Below are 22,946 nucleotides of genomic sequence, written 5' to 3' on the forward strand. Positions count from 1 at the left end.
TTTTCAGTTGGAAGAGGCAGTGTGCAGGAAAGGAATCTACAGTCAGAGAAGACCAGACATACTCTCAAGGAAGTCACGTGGAAGAGGAAGCAAGTATTCGAAGTGTGAGCATGTGTATGGTTGTTTTTCTTTTTCTTCTTCCCCCTCCCCCTCCCCCTTCTTCTTTCTTTTCCTCTTCCTTTTCCCCTTCCCCTTCTCCTCCTTCTTTGGAAAGGAAAAAATTATCATAGTAACGACCAAAATGGAGCCCAGCTCCATAAAGAATAAAAAAATAAATAATAAATGAGTGAATAAATAAATGAAGTCTCTTTTCTCTGAATCTCTTTGTTTGGTCAAATTTGGATGCCAAGTTTCCGTTTCCAGGGCTCTCCTGGCTAGCGGTCGACCCAGGAGCTGCGCTGTGTTAATGCCTACTCCGTGTAGCTCACCTTTTACGAAATCCAGAAATCTGTGTCACTCAACCCCACTTCCTCTAAACACCAAAGGAGCACCTGGCAGCCTGCCTCCTGAGTTTTCCTCCCCGCTAGCTGGGATCTCCAAATGTCATGACCGCCGAATCCGAATGGGTCGGTCTCCTTCCACCCAGCTGAGCCACCCAAGTTTCCACGAAACTACCAAACCAAGAAACCCTTTATGCCACCTGACGACAAGAAAGTAAAATCATAGAAGCAATAAAAGGGAGGACTATAAACCAGCAAATGAAAACCGAAACATGGAGCATAATGAGAAGAGTGAAATTCGGCCTGGGGCGCTGTCACACAGGCCTGTCACATTCCTGGTAGGCAAAAAGACTGGCCGAAGACCAGATCTGCCTCTTGGAATCGCTGAAAGGTGAGGCTGGGGAGAAGGCACAGAAGCGCATCCGTGGCTCTCAGGATACGCCCAGTGCCATGCTGGAAAGAATCTTAAAATATCTTTCATTCATGCTGCCAATTCCAAACGCTGGAAGCAGTGTTCTTTCTGTTTTCCCTGGGAGAAGGCTTTCACTTCCCCGTCAGCAATTGTCACCCTTCCCAGGAGTGAGCTCTCAGGACAGGGTGCACCCAGCGGCTCTCAGGCTTCCTCTCCCTGGGGAAGAAACAGCAAGTCCCTCTGAAGCCCTGAACTCCTCTAGGGGATGGGTTCGTCATGATCTCCTTCAGCGCCGAGGGTTTCTGAAATCAATCCTTCTTGTGCTAAGTAATTAAAACACAAGCAGGAGGCTAGTTCTAGTTTCCTCATAAATAAACTGAAAATAATGGAATGTTAGGAACTGCCATTGACTGCCAAGTTTTATGGTTGTCCTCTAATTACTTTGGTACAACACAAATGTGTGCGTGTCTAAAATAATTATTTGATAATGGTCACCATAGTTCCTGCAGTAATTAAGAATTTTAATCATGTATTGAAATACAGAAAAATAGCTTGATAAATGTGTGCCCTCCTACCTAAGTAGGTAAACAAAAGGATGCTGACTTTGTGTATTTTACCGCTTACTTGAATATTTATCCTGAGCAGAGACTGGCCTGGCAAAGACCATCATGGAGAGCTGAAAGCCTGATGGGCTGATAAAACTGTGCAGTGTCTTGTTCCTCAAAGGAGGCTGCAAGCACCATTTGGGGTCTGGGATGGGAAGGGCATCAGGCCATCAGATAAAAGAAGGTAAACATTTGGGATGTTTCCCTTTTACTGTTTTTAGAGGTGCAGGGAGCACATTAGATTTAAATCAAAAATAAACATGCAATATGATAAAACAGAATGCAAATTTCTCCATATTATAAAGACATTTTGAGCTGGGAATTATAGCTACGGGGACTTTCACGGGTCCTGCTTCATCTTAGGTGCTCCTTGTGGGACCACTTGGGTAGTATAAGGAGTTGATGACTCGCCAAATAGAAAAGAAGGCGTTTCTGGTGTGCAAGTTTCTACTCTAAATTAGACTGGATAAATTTTGTATCATGTATAAATATATGAATAACGGGAATCTTAAAGCACCTTCCACAGTCCCGCAAAAGCATGTCTTCCAACACCACATCGCAGTTCCACTTATGGCCCGAATTCTAAATCCACTCTTCCCTATTCTCTCTGGCCCAGCAACTAGCTAGAACCCTGCTTCCAGAGTAACCCTGTTATCTTCTAAAGAACGGGTTCTGAATCCGGGGCAATTTTGCACTCCCCACCCGCATCTCGTGGGGTCCATCTGTCAATGTCTGAGGTTCTCTCCATGGAGTAGGGGGTGGTATTACTGGCCTCTAGTGCTCAACATCCTATAATGCACAAAACAGTCCCCCACAGCAAAGGATTTCCCTCAAATGTCAATAATGCTGAGGTTAGGAAACCCCGCTCCAGCCAGAGTGTCTACAAACACACACACACACACACACACACACACACACGGAAAACAGGTGGTCGGAAAGTCAAAATCAGGCCATCAGGATCAGGACCCACAGAAAGCCTACGAAGACAGTCACAGTGTAAGGGAGGGAGGCATGTCTCTGCACCAGAGCAGGAGACAAAACACAGCCTCTGGAAGCAGGGTTCGTGCTAGTTCTTGGGCCAGAGAGAATAGGGAAGAGTGGATTTAGAATTCAGGCCATAAGTGGAACTGTGATGTGGTGTTGGAAGATGTGCTTTTGTGGGACTGTGGAAGTTGCTATACACATTTCCATCAGAAGTTTGCCACCTCCCCCAGAAAGCGGCCTTAATCCTCCAAATATGGGAGTGAATCTCCCCACTCAGTGCTCAGGCTAGAGATGTGAGGCTTTTATTACCTTACCAACCATGACATTCTGCCATTGTTTCCCAGAGTGAGCTGTAAGCTCCTCGAAGGCAAGACTTGTGCCTTTTCCAATATTTCTTTTTGGTCCATGGTATTATAGAACAAAACACCCATACAAAGAACATAGATACAATACATAGATACAAAATACATAGAACAAAATACCCATAAAACAGTTGTTGAATGGACATCAATGTTGTAGTCTCCTCCCAATATTAGAAATGCGGCATGCGCACATATGAATAGAACACATTAAATGGGAAGGAGAAAAGGAAGTGATCTACTCTTTTCATCTGGGAAGACCATTTAGCAAAATCTTCAAAGACCTGTTTATACTTCTTTTTTGATGTTAACCATCTGTTTGACAGGCCTTCCCCCTCTTCTTTAGCCTTTTTAGCAGTTTCCAGTAGTAAGGCAGTTCATCTTGGAATTTCACTGGTGTATCCCATAAAAGGGTCACAGTCGTGGTTTATGTTGTTTTTGACACAAATGCCTGAAATCCAAGTATAGAGCCTTCATCAGAGAACTAAGAATAAAAATAAAGCTCTGCAATTAATTTGCCAATAACCTTCCCCCGTATAAAGTAGTTTGACTCTGCTCAGCTTTAATTGTAATAAAAAGTCATTCAAGCTTTCTCCTTCCTCTTCATATTTAAAATGAGACATTCTGTAGACTGAGAAAGAATCAAGCATTTGGGGGATAAAAGGCAATTTTCCACGTTAAAGTATTCTGGGACAGTTCAGTACCTTCCTATTTTTTAAATTCCCAAGATGTAAGAAACACATCTCAAGCGATCCAAATATCTTCAACTCCACTTACAAAACAAATCAAAGGATTATTCTTTACCTTATAAAATCACTTATCAAGCCGAGATTCAACCCAAGATTGCTTTCATTCAGCAGCCCTTACTCTCAAACCCATTCAAATTCAGATGGTATTTACACATCTTTTCAGGAAACCCAAAGAACTTTCTAAGAGCTAAGAAGGATGAATGAATGAACCCAACACTTCATTTTGCAGGTGAGGAAGTGGGCTCAGAAGTCAGTATGAACTCTCAAAGCTGCAGAATGGTAACAGCTAGGACTTATCAAGGGCCCACAGCTTCTCACATCTTTATCAGTTCCAAGGGTGTCTGAGCCACCATTATATCTTGCTGGCCTGGTACAGGAGTCCTGCTTCTACCCTCCCTCCTGGGCACTCCCCTCCCCACAAAGGCCAGTCCACACAGCAGCCAGCGGGATGCATCTACTACAGAGGGAATACTCTGTCACTCCTTTGCTCAGACACTTCCAATTCTTCCCACTTCTCTCAAGTAAAAGCCAATCCTCACCTGGTCTGTGTGCTCTAATCTATTTGTAAATACTTATCTCTTCTGCCTGAAGCACCCAACACTTTTCACATACTTCACCTGGGACTTTTCCATTGCACTTCCCTCCACTAGAAATCTCTTCTTCCAGACTTCCAAAGGACTCCCTCCCCCTTCCCTTCCTTCAGAGGTCTTAGCAAACATCATTTACCAGAGGTGGCCTCCCTGTCCACCCCTATGTAAATAACATCACTCTACCTCCCTCTCTCCCCCCTTACTTTCTTTCCTGTTTTCTTCTAACACCTTTATTGCCTGACATATTATATATTTATTTGTTTATGGTCTGCATTTCCCCATGAGAAGATCAACAACAACAAAAAATTCCTGCTGGATCCCTAGTGCCTGGTGCATGACAGGCACTGAGTATTTTTGTAGAGTAAGTGCTGCTATGTGCCAGGTACTATTCTAAGGAAGGTACAAGAACCCATCAATCTTCCCAACAAGAAGGCACTATTGTCATCACTGTCATCTCTGGTTCACAGATGAAGAAATTAAGGCACAGAATAGCTTAGAAACTTGTCCAAGATCACTCAGCTAGTAAACTGTAGAGTCAGGATTTGAACCCAGGGCACAGGCCTTTTAACCACTAAGATGTTCTGTGTCATGCTTAACTAATGACAAAAAAATGACTTCGGTGGTTTTTCCCCATACCAGACTCTCGGAAACTGAGATACATCCAAGTGTGCTTTCAAAATGTCAATAGTTTCTTATAACTTCCTAATATATTAACAATCACTAAGGTGTGATTTTGAGTTAAGATTTGCAAACAAGATAAAAAACGTGAACCACAACTGTGTTGCATTGGAGTCTAATTCAGAGCACACAAAGGATAGGACTGTGGCATTACAGACGTGTGCAGGTAATTCTCCCTACTGGACTGAGATTACCACGATTAGCTCTGGTCCATAAAGGGAAAGCTAAGGCACAAAAGCTGCAGTGATGTTCCAGGCCACAGAGCCAGCAGCACTGGCTGGAAGTGAGCCTGTGAGGGCCCCTCTGGGACTGCAGTAGGTCACACATGCTCCCTGCTTATTAGCGTAAAACACCCTGGTGATTCATACAATGGAATGTTTAAGCCAAGATGTCACCTAATAGAGGGTATGTTGATACAGCTTTATCTAAGAAGTTACATAATCATCCTAATGTGGAAATGCCAAAAAGGAATTTGTGCCTTGGAATAAAAGACAGGTGTACCCCTGGGAATTACTCCACAAAGGATATAAGGAGTTTTCCTGTGAGAAACTTATTGGTGCACACTGAGCAGGTGACTTGTGGAAAACGGGGCCCAGTGGGGGCTGAGGATTCATTGGGAGCAGTTCTGCTTGGTAAGAGGTAGCCAGACCCCTGCCCTGGAGAGCCTCCAGGGTCTCCCAGACCTGCCCATCAGTCCACAAGGGAGAAAGAGGCTTATTCTGTACCTAGCTTCCTGGGATTAAAAAATGTCCTTGCCCTGAGTCCTCTCTGCCTTTTGCTTTCGGGTCAAATATTTATTTACGCAAATGTAGAGTCCTCTCATTATCTTTCTACCCTAGAGGGCCGAAGGAATCTTCTGCGCCACTTTGTTGGAATTTTCTGACAGAAATCTGGAGCTCTGGAATACCGTCCCCACCCTCCAGTCTTCCCTTGACCTCGGCCTCCACCGTTCAACCTGCCCCAGGACGTGACAGTAGGAAGGAGGTTGGCTGGAAGGGAGGGGCGAAGGTGCCACAAGCACCTGTCACCTGTCAGGCCCCGGTCCCCACTTCCCCAGCCCCCAGGGTCCCCGCCCTCCCGCACGCCCCGACTGCGACTGGCCCGTCCCTCCCCCTTTCAGCCTCTCGCCACCTTCCAATGGCCGAGGGGCAGGGCAAGCTGAGCAAGCCGCGGCAGCCCAGCCGGGTCCCCGCCCTGTTCCCAGTTCCCGAGCCGGGCCCCGGCGGCCTTTAAATGCCGCCCAGGGCCAGCGCGACGCGGCCCTCGTCACCTTTCTGCCTCGGGAGGCGACAGCAGCACCCCGAGGAAGAAAGCAGCCGCCACTCGGCAGCGCCGGTCCGGGTAGCTGCGGCCACCTCCGACCTCCTGGCCCGCGCCGCCTCTCGCTCCCCTCCCCCTCCACCCCGGCCCAGCCTGCCCGGTCGGCGCCTGGCCCCAGGCGTGCGCGCGCGCGCGCGCCCGCGTGTGTGTGCGCACGCCCGACCAGCCTCGGACCCGCGCCCCCGCCCGGCGCAGGACCGCCCCGGGATCCCCGCCCGCGCGCCGCGTCCCACGTTCCCCCGCCGCCGCCGCCGCCGCCGCCGCCGCCGCGGGGCCGCCAGCCGTGCACCCCGGCGCGCCGTGCAAGAAGATGGCGGGATCGGTGGCCGACAGCGATGCCGCGGTGGTGAGTGCGGAGGGGTGCACGCGAGGCGTCCCCTTCCCGCGGCCCCGCACGCCGCCGCCCGCTCAGCTTGGCTGCGGCGCAGAGGAGGCTGAGGCCCAGCCGGGCGCCCCCCGCGTGGGAAGGCGCCCGGTACCTGTTAGCCAGCGCCGGCTGTGAGCTGCCGGCCTGGAGGGGGTGCGGGGGGCAGGCTTGATGCCCCTGGTGCACCGGAGAGGGTGCATGGGGGCGGACGGCGGCGTGGGGGTGACAGACAGCCCCCGCCGTGCCATGCAGCCGGCGGCCAGGTGTGTGCACGCTGCACGTGTGAGCGTGCGCTTGTGTGAGTGTGTCTGGGGCGCGCGCCCCGCGGCCGCCTCCGACGTCCCGGGGATTCCCCTTTGGAAATGGGTCTGGCCGGGACGGCGGACGGGGGGCCGGGAGAGAAGTTGAGCTCGGCCCTGCACCCCGGCCGCGTCCCTCAGGACAGGCCTGGGCGACTGCGGGTCCAGGGGCGTTTGCGGTTGAAGACGGGCCTCCCCTCCTCCGACGCGGGGCTCTGGCTCCCCGGCGTGCCTCGACCTGGATTTTGATCTAGATCTGAAGGTCTGGGGATCTTCGGCAGCTTAGCTACGGGGTGGAAAGGACGGGTTTTGTTCCCGGGCTTTATGTGGTTGTTCAATGGGCTGTGAGGTGGCAGCATCTGCAGACGCTGCCTGTGTCCTGTGAAGGCTGCTGGATTCAGCCAGACTTGGATAGGTGCTTCCCCACTCCCTCCCCTTCTCCTCCCAGCCCCCACCCCCCAAAACTAGAGCCTCTGGAAAGCCAATCTGTGTGCTGCTATTTTTAGAAACTAGATGATGGGCATTTAAACAACTCCTTGGGCTCTCCAGTTCAAGCCGACGTGTACTTCCCACGACTGGTAAGTGGTTTAGTTCTTTTCCTTTCTAATTGCATTTTCTAATGGGTCAGGTACTCAGGATCTGAGGGCTTGGCTCTTCTCAGACAGGCAGTAAACTTCCTGTTCTCCTGTCATCCTTTGCAGATAGTTCCATTCTGTGGGCACATTAAAGGTGGCATGAGACCAGGCAAGAAGGTGTTGGTGATGGGCATTGTTGACCTCAACCCAGAGAGGTAAGACAGAGAGTCCTTTCACCCCAAGGCTTATCAGGCAGTTACAAGGCCCTGCCCACTCTTGTTGTGGTTGTTTGCTCCTCCTCCTCTCCCCATGGCCAGTGTTGCTAGTTGCAAGTGCCAAGAAAGTACCATGTTCCCATGAAAAGAATGTGTATGAATCCCAGCCATCATTTCTCCAGACAGCTATTTATATCAAAGATTATAAATATAGGCCCACATCATTTTCTCTTTGACCCTTAAGGAGGCCAAAGTATTTTTTTTTTCGTTAAAGGTTTTTTTAAACATGGTGCTTGGAGCAAGATCTATCAATATAAATGACAAGCGACATTAGAGGATACTATTTCCCCTGGTCAATTTCTGGGGCTGTTTTTGAGAATCTGAGGTGGATATAGACACAGATGTGTGGGTGGTTTGGGGTATCGGAAAGTCCTAATGTTAGTCATGTTCAACTCCACCAAAGTTTGTTGTTGTTGTTTTTAGATGTATTTATTTGACAGAGAGAGAGGGAGAGAGTGATCACAACCAGGGGGAGTGGGAGAGGAGGAAGCAGGCTCCTCACTGAGCAGGGAGCCTGATGCGGGGCTCGATCTCATGACCCTGGGATCATGACCTGAGCCAAAGGCAGATGCTTAATGACTGAGCCACCCCGACGCCCCTCCACCAAAGTTTTTACCAGAGCCTCCTTTCAATATTAAGATGTCGGGCTTCATTTTAATCCTCCTCCTGCATACACGGTGTAATCTCCTGTGCAAACAGTAGTGGCCCATTCAAAGCAGACCAACCCCAAGGAGAAGGAGGAACTAGGGGAGCCTGGGTCATTGATCGCCAAACCCAGAATAAATGAGAGGATGTTCTTTTCAGCTTTGCCATCAGCTTGACCTGTGGTGACTCTGAAGACCCTCCCGCCGATGTGGCCATTGAACTCAAAGCTGTGTTCACAGACCGGCAGCTACTTAGAAATTCTTGTATATCTGGGGAAAGAGGTGAAGAACAGTCCGCAATCCCTTACTTTCCATTCATCCCAGACCAGCCATTCAGGGTGAGTACCTCGAGCACTTCCAGTCCAGCTGCTGGCAGAGTGATGGTGCTCTGCTCCTCCAGCAGATGCCAAGAATGCTTTAAGCCGCCAAATTTTTGCATGTCTAGGAAATTTGTCACCTGATGGTGAGAGAAAGAAAAATGATGAAAAGAGCTCTGTTTGCTAATACAAACTAATACTCTCCATAGTAGTTCTTGGCTCTGTTTACCCAGTACATTTATTTAGTAAATAAACCCATGTCCAGATTGTTAAGAATAAATACTTTTCTGTGTAGTACTCAACCTGGTAGTAGGCATGTAATCTATACCTGTCCCAAAATATCCTGATTGATTAATAAATAATAAGTGCTAGAAATTTCCTCATTTTTTTTCCAACCTATAAGGAGCACTAAACCTTGTTAGTTGTGACTTTTTTTAAAAGAACAATAGCAATAATCTTTTCATTTTCTCTTGTTACTTTTGCTAATGAAGTCTGGTCCTTGTTTCTCCTTCTGGGTTGACGAGCCTCAGTCTGCTTTATTGTCACAGGCTCTGTGGCTGACAAGTTCCTTCCCTTGGACCTGGATGGGTGTAACTTGGCTCTCCACCATCTAGTGGGCAGGAAGCACAACCCAAACTTCCCATCCAACCAAGCAATGTTAGTAGAACCTTCCTCTGTGAAGGACAGTGCCGAGTAAGAGGTGCAAGTAATGTGGGTAATGCGTTAGGACAGGATTTACTGAACCACCGGGCCTGGTGATGAAGTTGTCCATATTACACCTTGTTAACACACATCACAATAATAACAGCTCAGTTAAAAGTTCCATGTTGCGTAAACGCCTAATAAAGCACAACTGCCCTTAACCTGTTGCTCTTTGTCTAGACATTCACAAGGGCCTTATGAAGAAGTAATCATTTTTCTTCTCACCTTACCATCTGGTAGAGGGAATAAGAATCTATGACTTTTATGTCTGTGATGGAATTGAGATTGTTGCCTTCTAATCATAGTCTGGGGAAGGTACCCGTACGTATCCTGTGCCCTCTCCTTCTCTAGAATGGTAATGGCCCCTTAGCTTCCTCTTGACTGGGACAGTTTCTTTATCTCATTTTTTTTTTTTTTTGACTGTGACAGTTTCTTAATGATGAATCGTAATGCATACGTAGCTCATGAATATGAGTAACCAGAGCCTCTGTCTGCCAAGAGGAATATAATGCTCCCCAGCAACCAAATTGAACTGAAATCAGCCCTTCTTAGTGATATAATTTTAGTAATAATATGAATTTAATGTGACTAATATCACATATGAAGTCTCTTCTTACATGGTAGCCACTGATGCTTTTAATAAATACACAGCACAGAACCAATGATTAAAATCTATAGCGAATTACTTAAGGAAAAGAGGAAGAAAAAGCTTTTACCATATGGAATCAGCATTTCTGTTTGGCTTAACAAAGCCTTGTTAATTATACATCCTTGGTCCAGTGGTAATTACTGTGTAACCTTCTGTCTGCTTTAATGTTTACCATGCTTGGGTGCCTGGACTGTTATTACATGCTACTAAGTGGAGGCCAGTGGATCTCTGTGAGGGTCTCTTCTGGGGGTGGGATAGGTTCAGGGGATGACCATGGAGGCATTAAGTGCCATATAAATAAATCTGTTCTGCTTTATGTCGCTTTGGAGAATGGAGAAGTATTCAAGCATGAACAATTAAAATCTTTAAAGGATATTGAAGAGTGAAGAAGAGTGGTTCTCAAAGTGTGTTCCTCATTCCAGCGGTAGTAGCATCATGCTAGAACGGGATGGAAATGCAGATTCTCAGATCTTACCCTAGACCTGCTGAATTGAACATTTGGGGGGTGGGTGGAGTCTAGTGGTCTCTGTTAAACTTCTGTGTGATTCCAGAGTTTGAGAACTGCTGAAGATGTTGCCTTTCTCTAAAATAAAGTATTGTGTGTGTGTTTTCCCCAGCAGATTCATTGAAATTCTGATTATGTTTCTTCTAGGTGGAAATTCTCTGTGAGCACCCACGTTTCAGAGTGTTTGTGGATGGACACCAACTTTTTGATTTTTACCACCGCATTCAAACGTTATCTGCAATTGACACCATAAAGATAAACGGGGACCTGCAGATCACTAAGCTTGGCTGATGCTGTTTAAACCTCCTCTGTTTCACGTAGGATCAGGTGCCGCAACTGCCTGACTGTGGGTCTGGAAGGAGTGCTAGCAAGACCTGGAGACTTAAAAAGAAAACAAAAACAAAAAGCAGGCTTTACTGTCTCTTCTTTCTGTGCAGTTTAAACCCAAAATGACAACTCCAAACTGTGGTTTGCCCTTAGGAAGCTGTCAGAACAAAGACACCGAGCCATTATTTCCAGAACAAAGTAATACATTTATGCTGGATTTTATTCAGACTATATTGACATGGATTTGTGATAATTTGTGATCTGGTAGCAAGTTTTTCATCTTTTCAAAGCAAGGTGATACTTAGAAACAAAAGTGCTAAAGACTTAAAACAACACCACCGCCAACAAAGACGGTACACCGAAATCAACTCATTTCTGCACTGAAGTGAAGTGTGTAGCACAACCGACATTTTAGTCAGGGTATTTACATAGAATGTAGGTTGTTCAAGGTTTGGTTGGTTTGGGTTTTTTTTTTTTTCTTGTTTTTTGGTTTTTGCACAGCATAATGTTAATTCAGATTTTTAAAGCTTTCTCTTAGTTATTTATTTATACTCAATGTATGTATTAGAGAATGATTAATGTCTCAAAAACAGCAAGTTATGAACTTTTGAATGTACAGATATCTTAGGTCCAAAGGGGAAAATTACATATTACAATCATGAAAGAATTGTTATCTTCCATACCCCTAAACTTAGGATCTCTTGATATAAATTGCTCTAAGTGCTTTTGGGGAAAGTTTGCAACATTTCGATAAAATTGCTTTTCAAGTAATCAACAATTACATAAATTCTATTTATATCATGTTTTCTCCTTACTGTGAATTAGCACAGTATTGGCTTCCTTAAGACTAATTAACTACATTTCCCTAGGTCTTTATAACAGCTTGTTAAGTTGTTATTAAACTAGGTGAAAATATATGAGACCATTTTTAAAATAACTATTATATAAACTTTTCAAAGTATACTATGAAAACGATTCTGGAATGCAGTGTAAAGCAGAAGCAAATGGCCCCAGATAACTTACTTGGAAATAATTTATATCAACTTAAGCTGTTAGGTCATTGTGTTAACTTTTCTTATGTGACCCTCACCAATATCCCTAAGCAATGTCTTTGGAACTTCAGAGGAGAGGCTGCTTCCTACTGTGTTAGCTGCGCTGAGACATTAGGATGGGGGTGGGGGGCAGGGGGAGGATCCAGATTAGGAAATGATCCAATTAGTTTATCTGGAAGGTTAACTCCCAGGACTCCAGATCCCTGGAGTCCAGCCAATAGTGTGAATGTTTCAAATTGAGCTGTAAGAGTTTCCCTGCCTTTGTGGAGCTGATCTGACCGCAGACCATCTCCAGGAGGAGGTGGTCGTGGTGTGAATATAACGGCCTGGCAAGGGATGGCTGGAGTCTGGGTGCATTGGCGCTAGAGAGAAGGACCCTTGGCATTGCTTTGGTCAGGTAGTGGGGGTGGGGGGAGGACAAAGGGGTGCTGGGGTGGGGATGTATTTATATATAATTTAGGTTTTGTTTGTACAGCGTACTGCATCATGTTAGGACATGTCCTTGTCCTGCTCCGCTTTTGCGTTTTTTTACACGACATGCAGAGGCACGGAAGTGCCCACGTCACTTCCATGTGTCGAGAATGTAGACAGTGTTTCAGTACCAAAGTCTAAGAAAAAGCAAACTAAAATTGTGACTTTTTTATAGGTGATATATTTGGTTTCTTCTCAACTTTGAAACTGTTTAGCACAGTTCCATCGCGTTATATAAGAAGATAACTTTATCCAACAAGACTGGCTGAGTGTTGAAAAGCTTTATGTACCAGCTGACTTAATCAGCCATATTTAGCCAAGAGGGCTCTTCTTTGGCTGCAGGTACTTGCAAGCCTGTGATTCACTTCTCGTGGCTTGTGAAGCCACTAGACTTTGAGGTGTGTTCATGCAGACACTTTGAGGACACCCTAAACTATATTTGTAGGCGTTTTGGAGGAAGACCCCCACAGGAGGTTTCCTCTGAGTGGCCGTCCGTCCCCATGCACTGCATAATTCAGCAGAAACCAGAGGAGCTGGGCTTGTGGCTGGTTGGAAGGGACACTGTTCTCTCTGCTGATCAGCTAACAGCTTAGCTGCCAAGCCCATAGGCAGTTCAGTTTAAAGATACACTGTTAACCCTTTCTCTGAGAGGCCCAGTGGGAACCTCTTGGATGAGCCTGCTGGAATTAATCTAAATGATGTGATGGATTGATTCAGGTGGAGCTCAATTAGCAGGGGGCGGGTGCTGTGTTACTCATTAGCTGTCAACTGGAAACAGTGTTCTTGCCTCTCATTGGCATGTGAGGTCTAAGGTGAGAATTCAGGGTGGAAAGTGCAATTTAAAGCTTCACAGGAAAGCATTTGGGTATGTAAGGAGTTATTTCTGACCAGAGCCCTAATTTTGCAACATGACGGAAACCAAGGAATATAAATAACAATCAGGCTCTGGGAGAATAAAAGGCAGGCTTTAGACAATCTGTCCACTTCTGCATCATAATTGGAGTGAATGTATATATCTACTTAAAAATTAATAGAAGTGACTTTATTTTCTGGGCTGTCCCAGAATTGTCTTAAAATTATTATTTTTTTAAAATCTGAAACCCCATTTCAAATCTTGCCAACCTCAGATCAAAACCCCCTAAGAAATCACTCTGGGAAATGATGGCAACTTGTTAAAATGGCAAATCCTTTCATTTCTATTAAGAAAATATCCAAAAAGAGGGAGGGAGCCCTGTTGCCTTGAGAGAAAGAGCCTTGGCATTTTCCGGCATTAATGTAGGAATAATGTTCTTATGATGACATATTTTCAAAGAAACACTTTCTTATTTACTGCGTGGTGTAAAATGTTGCTAAATGTGTTCTTACATTATTATGTCACTGTTGAAAGTTATTTGCACTATAATAAAGGAATTTTCTACAAAATGATTCCAGTTTATAAAATGCTAAATTTGGCACCAGGTATGATATACTGAGCCTAAACCATGTGTTATAGCAGTGTTCTCTCCCTTTCATACATGCTCCCAAGAACCAGCCGTTCATGTTTCCCTCCTTGATAAACTGATCAAGAGAAGGAGAGGGTCTCAGAGACCTAATGAGCTTATGTTGTGTGTGCAATGGGGTTTTTAAAATATAGTTTATATACAGTAAATTAACTTTATTTGGTGTACAGTTCCATGGGTTTTAACACATTCATTAATTCCTGTAATTACCACCTCAAGCAGGATACAGAATTGTTCCATCACCCCCAAAAAATGCCCTTGTGCTCTCCTTTTGTAGTTAAACTTATCCCCCTTCCTCACCCTAATCAGGCAACCACTGTTCCCTGCCACCTCCCTGTAGTTTTGCCTTTTCCTGAGTGTCCCATAAAGAATATCATACAGTATCTAGTCTGTTGAGGTTAGTGTTTTTCCATTTGCATAATGCATTTGAGATTCATGTGGTGTACGTATCAATAGTTTTTTTATTGCTGAGTAGTGTTCTATTGTATAGATGTACAAATTTCTTTATCCATCTACCTGCTAAGGATGCAGTGGTTTCTTAATAAATCATTAAATATAGTCTTAGCACTTTGTATATACAAAAGCAAGATTGCATTTCCCCCATCTTCTCTTTCCTGTGGTTTGAATGATTAGTAAGGAAACTTGATTCCTTGGCTCTTCTGCCTGCAAATAAAACCATGGCTTACAGAAGTTTGCCCCAGCTTCACTTATGGGAGATGAGTAGAGAGGTATTTACTCACAGGCTGGGTCTGGTGTCCTACTTATGTCTTGTTTTTATTTCCCCCTATTTTATTTTTTAAGGATGCAAAGCTATGAGGCTGGTCTCTGTCACGGTTTTTGCGGTTAAGTACAGGCAGAATGGCATCTATGTGGGCACCTGTTAAAATAGGGACAATTTGGGTGCCTGGGTGGCTCAGTGGGTTGGCCGCTGCCTTCGGCTCAGGTCATGATCTCGAGATCCTGGGATCGAGTCCCGCATCGGCCTCTCTGCTCAGCGGGGAGCCTGCTTCCCTCACTCGCTCTCTGCCTGCCTCTCCATCTACTTGTGATTTCTCTGTCAAATAAATAAATAAAATCTTTAAAAAAAAAAAAAAGATAAAATAGGGACAATTTGCTGAGCTGTTGGACAGAGATGGGAGAGTCTCCCCTGCCCCACAGCCTCTCTAGGAGGATCCCTTGTGGAATATGACATTACACTTGCTGTGTGACAGCAGTGTGGATTAGGTGGTGTGGAAGATAACCATAATTGGAGCCTCCAAGTGCCTCAAACGCTTGAGGGCCTCATTCATTCAACAGGTGTTTATGGAGCTGTGTTAATTGCTGTTCTAGGCACCAAGATACATCAGTGAATAAAACTGACAGAGGACTCTGGCGGCTTTAAACTTTAGTGTGCTTAAGAATCACCCAGAAATGGCTTAAGGTTAAGTGTCCAGCTCTTGATTTTGGCTCAGGTCATGATCTCAGGGTTGTGAGATCAAGCAGTGTTGGGCTCTGCACTGGCATGGAACCTACTGAGGATTGACCCTCCCTCTCCCTCTTCCCCCAAACCCCCATCTGGCTCATGCACTTTGTCTCTCCTGGAAGATTGTTTTGATAGGTCTGGAGTCGGTCCCAGGACTTTGTATTTTTAAGAAACATCCTGATATTACTCAGCCATCAAAAAGAGTGATTTACATCGACATGGAAGGAACTGGAGTGGATTATCCTGAGCAAAACAAGCTAATCAGAGAAAGACAATTGTCATCTGGTTTCACTCATATGGGGAACATAAGAAATAGTGTGGAGGATCATAGGGAAAGGGAGGGAAAACTGAAAGGGAAGAAATCAGAGAGGAAGACAAGCCATGAGAGACTCTTAGCTGTAGGAAATAAACTGGGGGCTGCTGGAGGAGAGGTGGGTGGGGGGACAGGGGAGCTGGATGCTGGGCATTAAGGGGGGCACGTGATGTAACAAGCACTGGGTATTATATACAGCTGATGAATAACTGAGCTCCACATCTGAAGCTAATGAGGTGCTGTATGTTGGCTAATTGAATTTAAAAAAGAAAGAAAGGAAGGAAGGAAGGAAGGAAGGGAGAGAAAGAGAGAGAAAGAAAGAAAGAAAGAAAGAAAGAAAGAAAGAAAGAAAGAAAGAAAGAAAAAAACCTCCTGGATGTCATCAGTCGTCCTGGATCCTAAATTAAGCAGCTCTGCCTTGGTGAATTCCATTCACCGAATCAAACTGTTGGATTGTATGGGGTTGTGATATTCCGATCTGTGGACCTCTTCCTCTGAAAACTGCATTTCAACACGAGGGGGTCCTGCCGCCCAAAATCATGTGACTGTCATTATAGCCCTACAGCTGTGGGTCATTATCCCCGATTTAACCTCCTCCTCTCTTCATTCTGCCCCCACCTACAATATAAGACCCTCTAGTAAAAGAAAGTGACTTTCAACCAAGTTTTACGAAAATCTCCCTCATTTGGGTTGTCTTAGGACCTCAGGAACACCCTGACACCTAGTTTAAACAGTGCATGCTCTGAGAAAGATCCAGGTTCTGGAAGAAGCCTGCCTTCCTTGCTGGTAAGCATTTCAATTAGTTATTCATTGGAGAAATGCCAGGGTGGGGCCTAATTGTTCTCTGAGGCAAATACACAAAGTGGCTTATAACTTGGAAAGAGGGCAGAGGGCAAGCGGTAGTGGCCCCAGTGAGCTGTTCATGGCATTTTGAAAATGAATTTAGAGTCTTCCTTTCACAAGAAAATGCTGGGGAGTTGGTACATGACCCTGCATGCTTGCCTTGCTTACTAATCACCATGTTTATTTCACAATGATTTTCCCCTAAAAAAAAAAAAAAAGTCTTCACAAGGCAAAGAACTGCCTTGCAAGACATATACTTAATAATTAATTAATATGGGTGTATACAAGATGCCAAAACAATACTCAACCAAGAGGGAAGGGGAGAAAAGAGGCACTGACTCTTTCTCTTGCTTTGATACACCCTTCCATCTCCCAGGGAAGATTGACTGACTAGGTGAGCAAACACTTCTAAAGTTAGGAGACATCATTGTTTCATAAGGCAACATAGACAGTCCCTAAATAATAGGCCCTGGGAAGCAACAGGCCGGCCACAGGCCTTGGGGATGATGTCAGGTTTTGGGGGCCTTCCAAGCTTTCATGAGTAAGAATGATAAACATTTTCTAATGACCCCAGCACCTCCCTTTCTGGCAGTATTCTGTCATTAATTCTAAAATGATAGATGCAAATAATCAAACTTGCTTCAACAGCTGGTCTGGGAAGAAGAGGAAGAGAAGCGGTAAGGTCATGGTGAGACGTGGGACTAGGGCACCCTGGCGTCCTCGGGGATTCCTTCTGTAAGCCCAGGTGAGCATTCTTGTTAAAGGATAAAAATGTTTTGGTTGTTGAAATACATTGGTAAATCGAATAATCAACATTGCAATACTAAGTGGTTACACATGGTCATCACCAAATTAAGAACTTTCCAGGTGTGCCTCATGCCCAACTCCTGTTTGGCTTAGGTCAGATCTTAGAGTTGTGAGATTGAGCCCTCCCTCAGCACGGAGTCTGCTTGAGACTCTCTCTCCCTCTACCCTTCCTCCCCGTGTGCACACACACTCTCTCTCTCTCTTCCTCTCTCTCTCAAGTTAATTAATTAATTTTAAAAAAGAACTTTCCAAATACCCCATAACCATCAATCACAAGTTTAGGTGGGCACTTAAAACTTCCAGCTTTACTTTGCCTCCCATGAGAAATGGAAATAAGGACACCTGTGTCACCAAGTTTATACAGCTAGAGTTAACAATAGTTTTTGTGGGAGTTAAACATTCATCACAACTGAAAAAAGCCAGAGTTAAAATAATTATAATGCCGGGGCACCTGGGTGGCTCAGTCAGTTAAGCGATAGACTTGATTTTGGCTCAGGTCATGATCTCAGGGTCGTGAGACTGAACCCTGCGTCGGGCCCCATGCCGGGTGTGGAGACTGCTTGGGATTCTTTCTTCATCTCCCTCTGGCCTGCACTCCCCCAAAAACAAATAAGAAGAAGAATCATGATAACAATTTCTATAACAATCCTCCACAACGTTGTAAAACAGAATTAAAAGTGCTAGTCTTTGAGACTATATCTAATCCCTTGGAATATGCTTTTAATATTGTTTCACTGAAGTCTATTTTATTTAAAATCTAGCCAAAATTAGCAGTGTATTAGGCAATATTTAGAATGATGTTCGTAAAATATAATTAGGGATATTTTTCTACCCTAAATTATTACAGCTGTTCCAAAATTAGAAGCATGGGTTTCTTCTAATGCAGTAAAAGTAATTTCAGTTCAACATAAAATGATTTTTCACATTACATTAAAAAATGAACAAGAAAGATATATGCACAAAATGATAAGGAACTACTGAAAACATTCTCTTTTAATGAGAATCTTCATGGGGTACATGTGGTCTGTTACTCTAAGATTCTAATTCACCATTTACCCTACATTTTTTAAATCCTCAAATTAAAAACAAAACAAACAAACAAAAACCTCATATTCTAGAACATAAGGCCAATCTCTTTATTTGAGGAGGTTAGAAAAGACCTGCTTAAAAAAGACTCTGATTAAAGTTGAATATTGGGGTTACCTCACAGTTTGTTTGTTTGTTTGTTTTTCTTTTTCTTTTTCTTTTAAGGCAACTAACATTATCTCTGCTTTTGTAAGCAGTGTAAATTCCTGACTTGGGATTCCCCTTGTAGTCCCCAATAACTTTGAAATTACGTAAATGATTTTTAGAATTTCAGCTTGCCAAGTGGAAAGGGCAAATACGTTTATACAATGTGTGCTCTTAAAGCTTGTCTGCATAGCTATTCAGGTCCACAGCTCCTCTCTCCAGTCAGATAATCACTCAAAACTGATGCTAATGAAGTGAAGCCAGATATTAATGGAGCACTTTTATACAAAGACACCCTATTATGCACTGTGGGTTACAGAAAGAGATAAAAGAAAAATGTCACCTACCCTTGAAGAACTGATGATCTAACTGGAAAGACAGGTCATGTACATATAAAATATACATAAAGATGAATGTCAGTAAATAGGGCCAGACTGAGTGGGCAGAACATTGCATGTTCCAGAGGGGAGAGCTTGCTGGGGAGACCCAGGACAGTGTCTGGGTCCAGAAGACTTCAGCTGGGCTTCCAAGTGCCTGAACGCCCTTGGCACCTCCGTGCTACCCCAAAACTCAGCAACCTCTGCACAGCTGCCCACAGTACCACTGATGCCGCCGACTCGAGTCGGGAGCACAGCTGTCCATCTGCATGGCAGTGATGATCAGAAGCCTTCATTTATTTGTAGGACAAACACGATTGTGTTTATGTGTTTGTCTAACCCATGCATGGCTGGTCTCCTGTGAACAGTCTTGGGTTCACTTGAAGCCAGACTTGGAGGAGGATGCAGTGCTTTTTCATAGCCTCAAAAAGCCAGAGTACTCCAGAAAGTGTTAGGCAGCAAGAGATTTTATTGGCCATTTTGTGGGAAGAAAAGCATTTTATCACATATACCTAATGAAGAGAGGAATAAAAATCCCTACTAGACATTTCTTTCTTCCCAAGTACCTCTTGAACTTCTAACCCTCCCCAACCCTCTTCTAGGCAGCTTCTGCCTCTCCCCAATTCCCTTTATCATGCAGAGCTATCTGGCCTGTACCAGCTCTCCGAGTGGGCTTTTAAAAGTCCATTTTCTCTATGGAGAAGATTCAGGCCCAAAGAAAACTAAGAATTCTCTATTATTTCATTTGCTAGGATCTTTAATACCTTGCCTCCTTTCCAAAACAACTCAAGGCAGCAAAGAGTGAGGACATCAAGACAGATGGGGAGGAAAATGCCAGAACCTCCTGGTTCTTTCTATCCTCAAGACTCAGGTTTAATATTTCCCCTTCAACCTTCCCAGTAAGTTAATTTTAAAGATGGTATTTCCTTCTTGGTGTTCTCTTATTTGCTTGCTTGTTTAATATCCCTCCCTCCCAAGAGATGATTATTTCCATCAGGACAGATACCATATTAGTCTTGTTCACTACTTCATTTCAATCATTTAGCAGGTTGCCGGTCACAATTAATAGTAAATAATTGTTAATTGGGTGAATCCATGGTAGCCAAGATGATGTATGTTATCTATTGCTTTGCAACAAATTATCCCAAAATTCAGAGGCTTAAAACAGACAGTAAACATTTATTATCTCACACAGTTTTTATTGTTCAGGAATTTGGAACAGCTTAACTGGGTAGTTCTGACTCAAAGTCTCTCATGATATTATCATTAAGGGGTCAACTAGGGCTACAGTCATCTGAAGGCTTGCCTAACACTCTGTAATTGGGGTGCCTTCTTTGTATTTGACAAAATCTTGGAGAGGAATCACTTTCTCTCCACTTAGAAATATTGTGTAAAGCACATAGATCAATGGAATAGTATAGAAATCCTAGAAATAAATGCATATTTACATGGTCTATTAATCTTTGACAAAGGAGGAAAGAACATACAATAGGAAAAAAACAGTCTCTTCAACAAATGGTGTTGGGAAAACTGGAGAGCTACATGAAAAACAATGAAACTGGACCACTTTCTTACACCATCCACAAAAATAAACTCAAAATGGATTAAAGACCTAAATGTGAGACCCGAAACTATAAAAGTCCTAGAAGAGATCACAGGCAGTAATATCTCTGACATTGACCATAGCAACTTTTTTCTAAATATGTCTCCCGAGGCAAGGGAAACAGAAGCAAAAATAAACTATCGGGACTACATAAAAGTAAAAAGCTTCTGCAAGGGAAGGAAACCATCAACAAAACTAAAACACAACCTACTGAATAGGGGAAGATACTTGCAAATGACATCCTCAATAAAGGATTAGTATCCAAAATATATAAAGAACTTGTATAACTCGACACTGAAAAAACAAAGACTCCAATTATAGAATGGGCAGAAGACATGAGCAGACATTTCTCCAAAGAAGAAATACAGATGGACACATGAAAAGATGCTCAGCATCCCTCATCATCAGGGAAATGCAAATAAAAACTACAATGAGATGTCACCTCACACCTGTCAGAATGGCTAAGATCAACCACACAAGAAATAAGTGTTGGTGAGGATGTGGAGTTCTAGGAATCCTCATGCACTGTTAATGGGAATGCAAACTGGTGCAGCTGCTGTGGAAAATGGCAGAGTTTCTTCAAAAGTTAAAAATGGAACTACCCTACAATCCAGTAATCACACCGCTGGGTATTTAGCCCCAAAATACAAAAACACTAATTCGAAGGGATACATGCACCTCATGTCTATTGCTGCATTATTTACAATAAGCCAAATTATGAAAACGGCCGGTGTCCGTCAATACACACACACACACACACACACACACATGCACACACAATGGGATATTAATCAGCCATTAAAAAAAAGAATGAAATCCTGCCATTTGCAACAACAGGGATGGATCTAGAGGGTACAATGCTATGTGAAGTGAGCCAATCAGAGAAAGACAAATGCCATATGATTTCGTTCATATGCAGAATTTAAGAAACAAAACAAATAGGCAAAGGATAAAACAGAGAAAAAGAGACAAACCAAGCAACACAGTCTTCACTCTAGGGAACAAACTGATCATTACCAGGGGGTATGTGGGGGTGGGGGGTGGGGTGAAATAGGTGAAGGAGATGAAATGTACCCTTGCCTTGATAAGCACTGAGTAACGTATAGAATTGTTGAATCGCCATATTTGACATCTGTGTGTTAACCAATATAACACTGTGTGTTAACTACACTGGAATTTTTTTTCAAGTTAATTTAAAAAAAGAAAGAAAGAAAGAAAGAAATACTGTGCAAAGGAAGAGCCTTAGGACAGAAAGATTGAGGTTCACATCTTGCTGCTTGCAGCTCCATGATCTCCCTGTGTAAGTTTTGACCAATCTGAGCCTCATTTTTCTCTTCTGTAATATGGAGCCGCAAAAATCTTCACACAATTCTTGTAAGGATTAAGGAAAAGAAGGTCCCTAGGGCAGTTAGCATGGTGCCTGGCATGTAAGGAGAGCTCAGCAAATGGCGGCTGTTAGAATACACAAGAAGGATGTCTCCCTCACTTGATACTTAATATTCTGGACCTCAGCTCAGTATTTCTGAAGCTACCTAAATAGCAGAGCTTGCTAGGTTCTCAAATGGCAGGTGAGAAAAACCAAGTCCAAAGAACTCAAGTGACTTGTCCATGGTCACTTGGGAGGAAGGGTCCTGGGCAGGGCTTTCTCCGGAGACACAGTGAGAACCAGCTGAGGAAGGGTGATGAGTGGCCTGAGACAGCACTGTCCTGCCTGAGCTCCTTGGGGTCATTCTGGGGTGAGTGGGACACTGGTTACTATCTTGGTTGATTCTTCAGGGGAGGCTTATGTCCCTGACCCAGCTCCCAGCAACAGTCTGAGGGGATTATTTAGTGGCTGGTAAAACAGCAGAGACAGGGCAGCCTTATTCCAATAAGCCACCTGAGTGCATCCAGCAGCTAGAACCAGATGGAAAACAACCACTTAGGCCTTAACGAGCTTGCTCAACTGTAATTCTGGGGAGTCCTAAGAGCCTTACTAATTATCCCTTCTTGTTGTTGGTGTTGTTTGGTGTTTTGGGGTCTTGTTTTGCTTTTCCTTTGTTATGGGGTTTGGGGGGGCTTTTGTTTTGTTTTGTTTTTTTTTTTAAAGTTCCCTCACTGGGAAGATTTCTGCTTTGATTAGTCATCCACACTTCCTGGCAAATTTTAAGTCATTTGCAAATGTGAGCTTATGAGACTGTGTTTGTATTTGTCTGGGTCTCCAAGTCACTTGAATGGCTTCCCTCTTCATTCCAAAGACCACACACTTCTTCTTTTAATCCATTCTAGAAAACCACCGCAACCTATCCAGGGCTCTAGAGCAGAAAAGGATCAGCTTTTCTCTTTTCCACAAAAAGTAACTCCCCCATTAAGCGAAGAAAAATGCACCCAACCTTTTTAGGTCAGGAGGATGGGAGGTCATGCCCTGCACAGGCTTTTATGAAAAACTCTGTATATATGAAGCATCACCGTGAAAGTTAAATGGGAAGTCGATCCGTGTTCTCACACGACAG

General features: G+C 44.1%; 1 protein-coding gene across 1 annotated transcript; it reads left to right on the forward strand.

Moving 5' to 3' along the window:
• Positions 1 to 5,984: 5,984 nt before the first annotated feature.
• Positions 5,985 to 13,745, forward strand: LGALSL (galectin like). The gene is made up of 5 exons (XM_045077911.1): positions 5,985 to 6,483; positions 7,310 to 7,381; positions 7,505 to 7,593; positions 8,458 to 8,635; positions 10,618 to 13,745. The coding sequence occupies exons 1-5, from the start codon at positions 6,448 to 6,450 to the stop codon at positions 10,759 to 10,761; spliced, it is 519 nt and encodes a 172-aa protein (XP_044933846.1). The 5' UTR covers positions 5,985 to 6,447; the 3' UTR covers positions 10,762 to 13,745.
• Positions 13,746 to 22,946: the final 9,201 nt, after the last annotated feature.

The sequence above is a fragment of the Mustela putorius genome, unplaced genomic scaffold, assembly GCF_011764305.1.
Source record: "Mustela putorius furo isolate JIRA1106 unplaced genomic scaffold, ASM1176430v1.1 tig00000224_pilon_pilon_pilon, whole genome shotgun sequence".
Taxonomy (NCBI): Eukaryota; Metazoa; Chordata; class Mammalia; order Carnivora; family Mustelidae; genus Mustela; species Mustela putorius.

Excerpts from the sequence above, each read along its gene's own strand:
- LGALSL (XM_045077911.1), top strand. The coding sequence starts at position 6,448 with ATGGCGGGATCGGTGGCCGACAGCGATGCCGCGGTG. Across the intron at positions 7,594-8,457 it reads GTTGACCTCAACCCAGAGAG|CTTTGCCATCAGCTTGACCT; the intron begins GTAAGACAGAGA and ends TGTTCTTTTCAG. Across the intron at positions 8,636-10,617 it reads TCCCAGACCAGCCATTCAGG|GTGGAAATTCTCTGTGAGCA; the intron begins GTGAGTACCTCG and ends TGTTTCTTCTAG.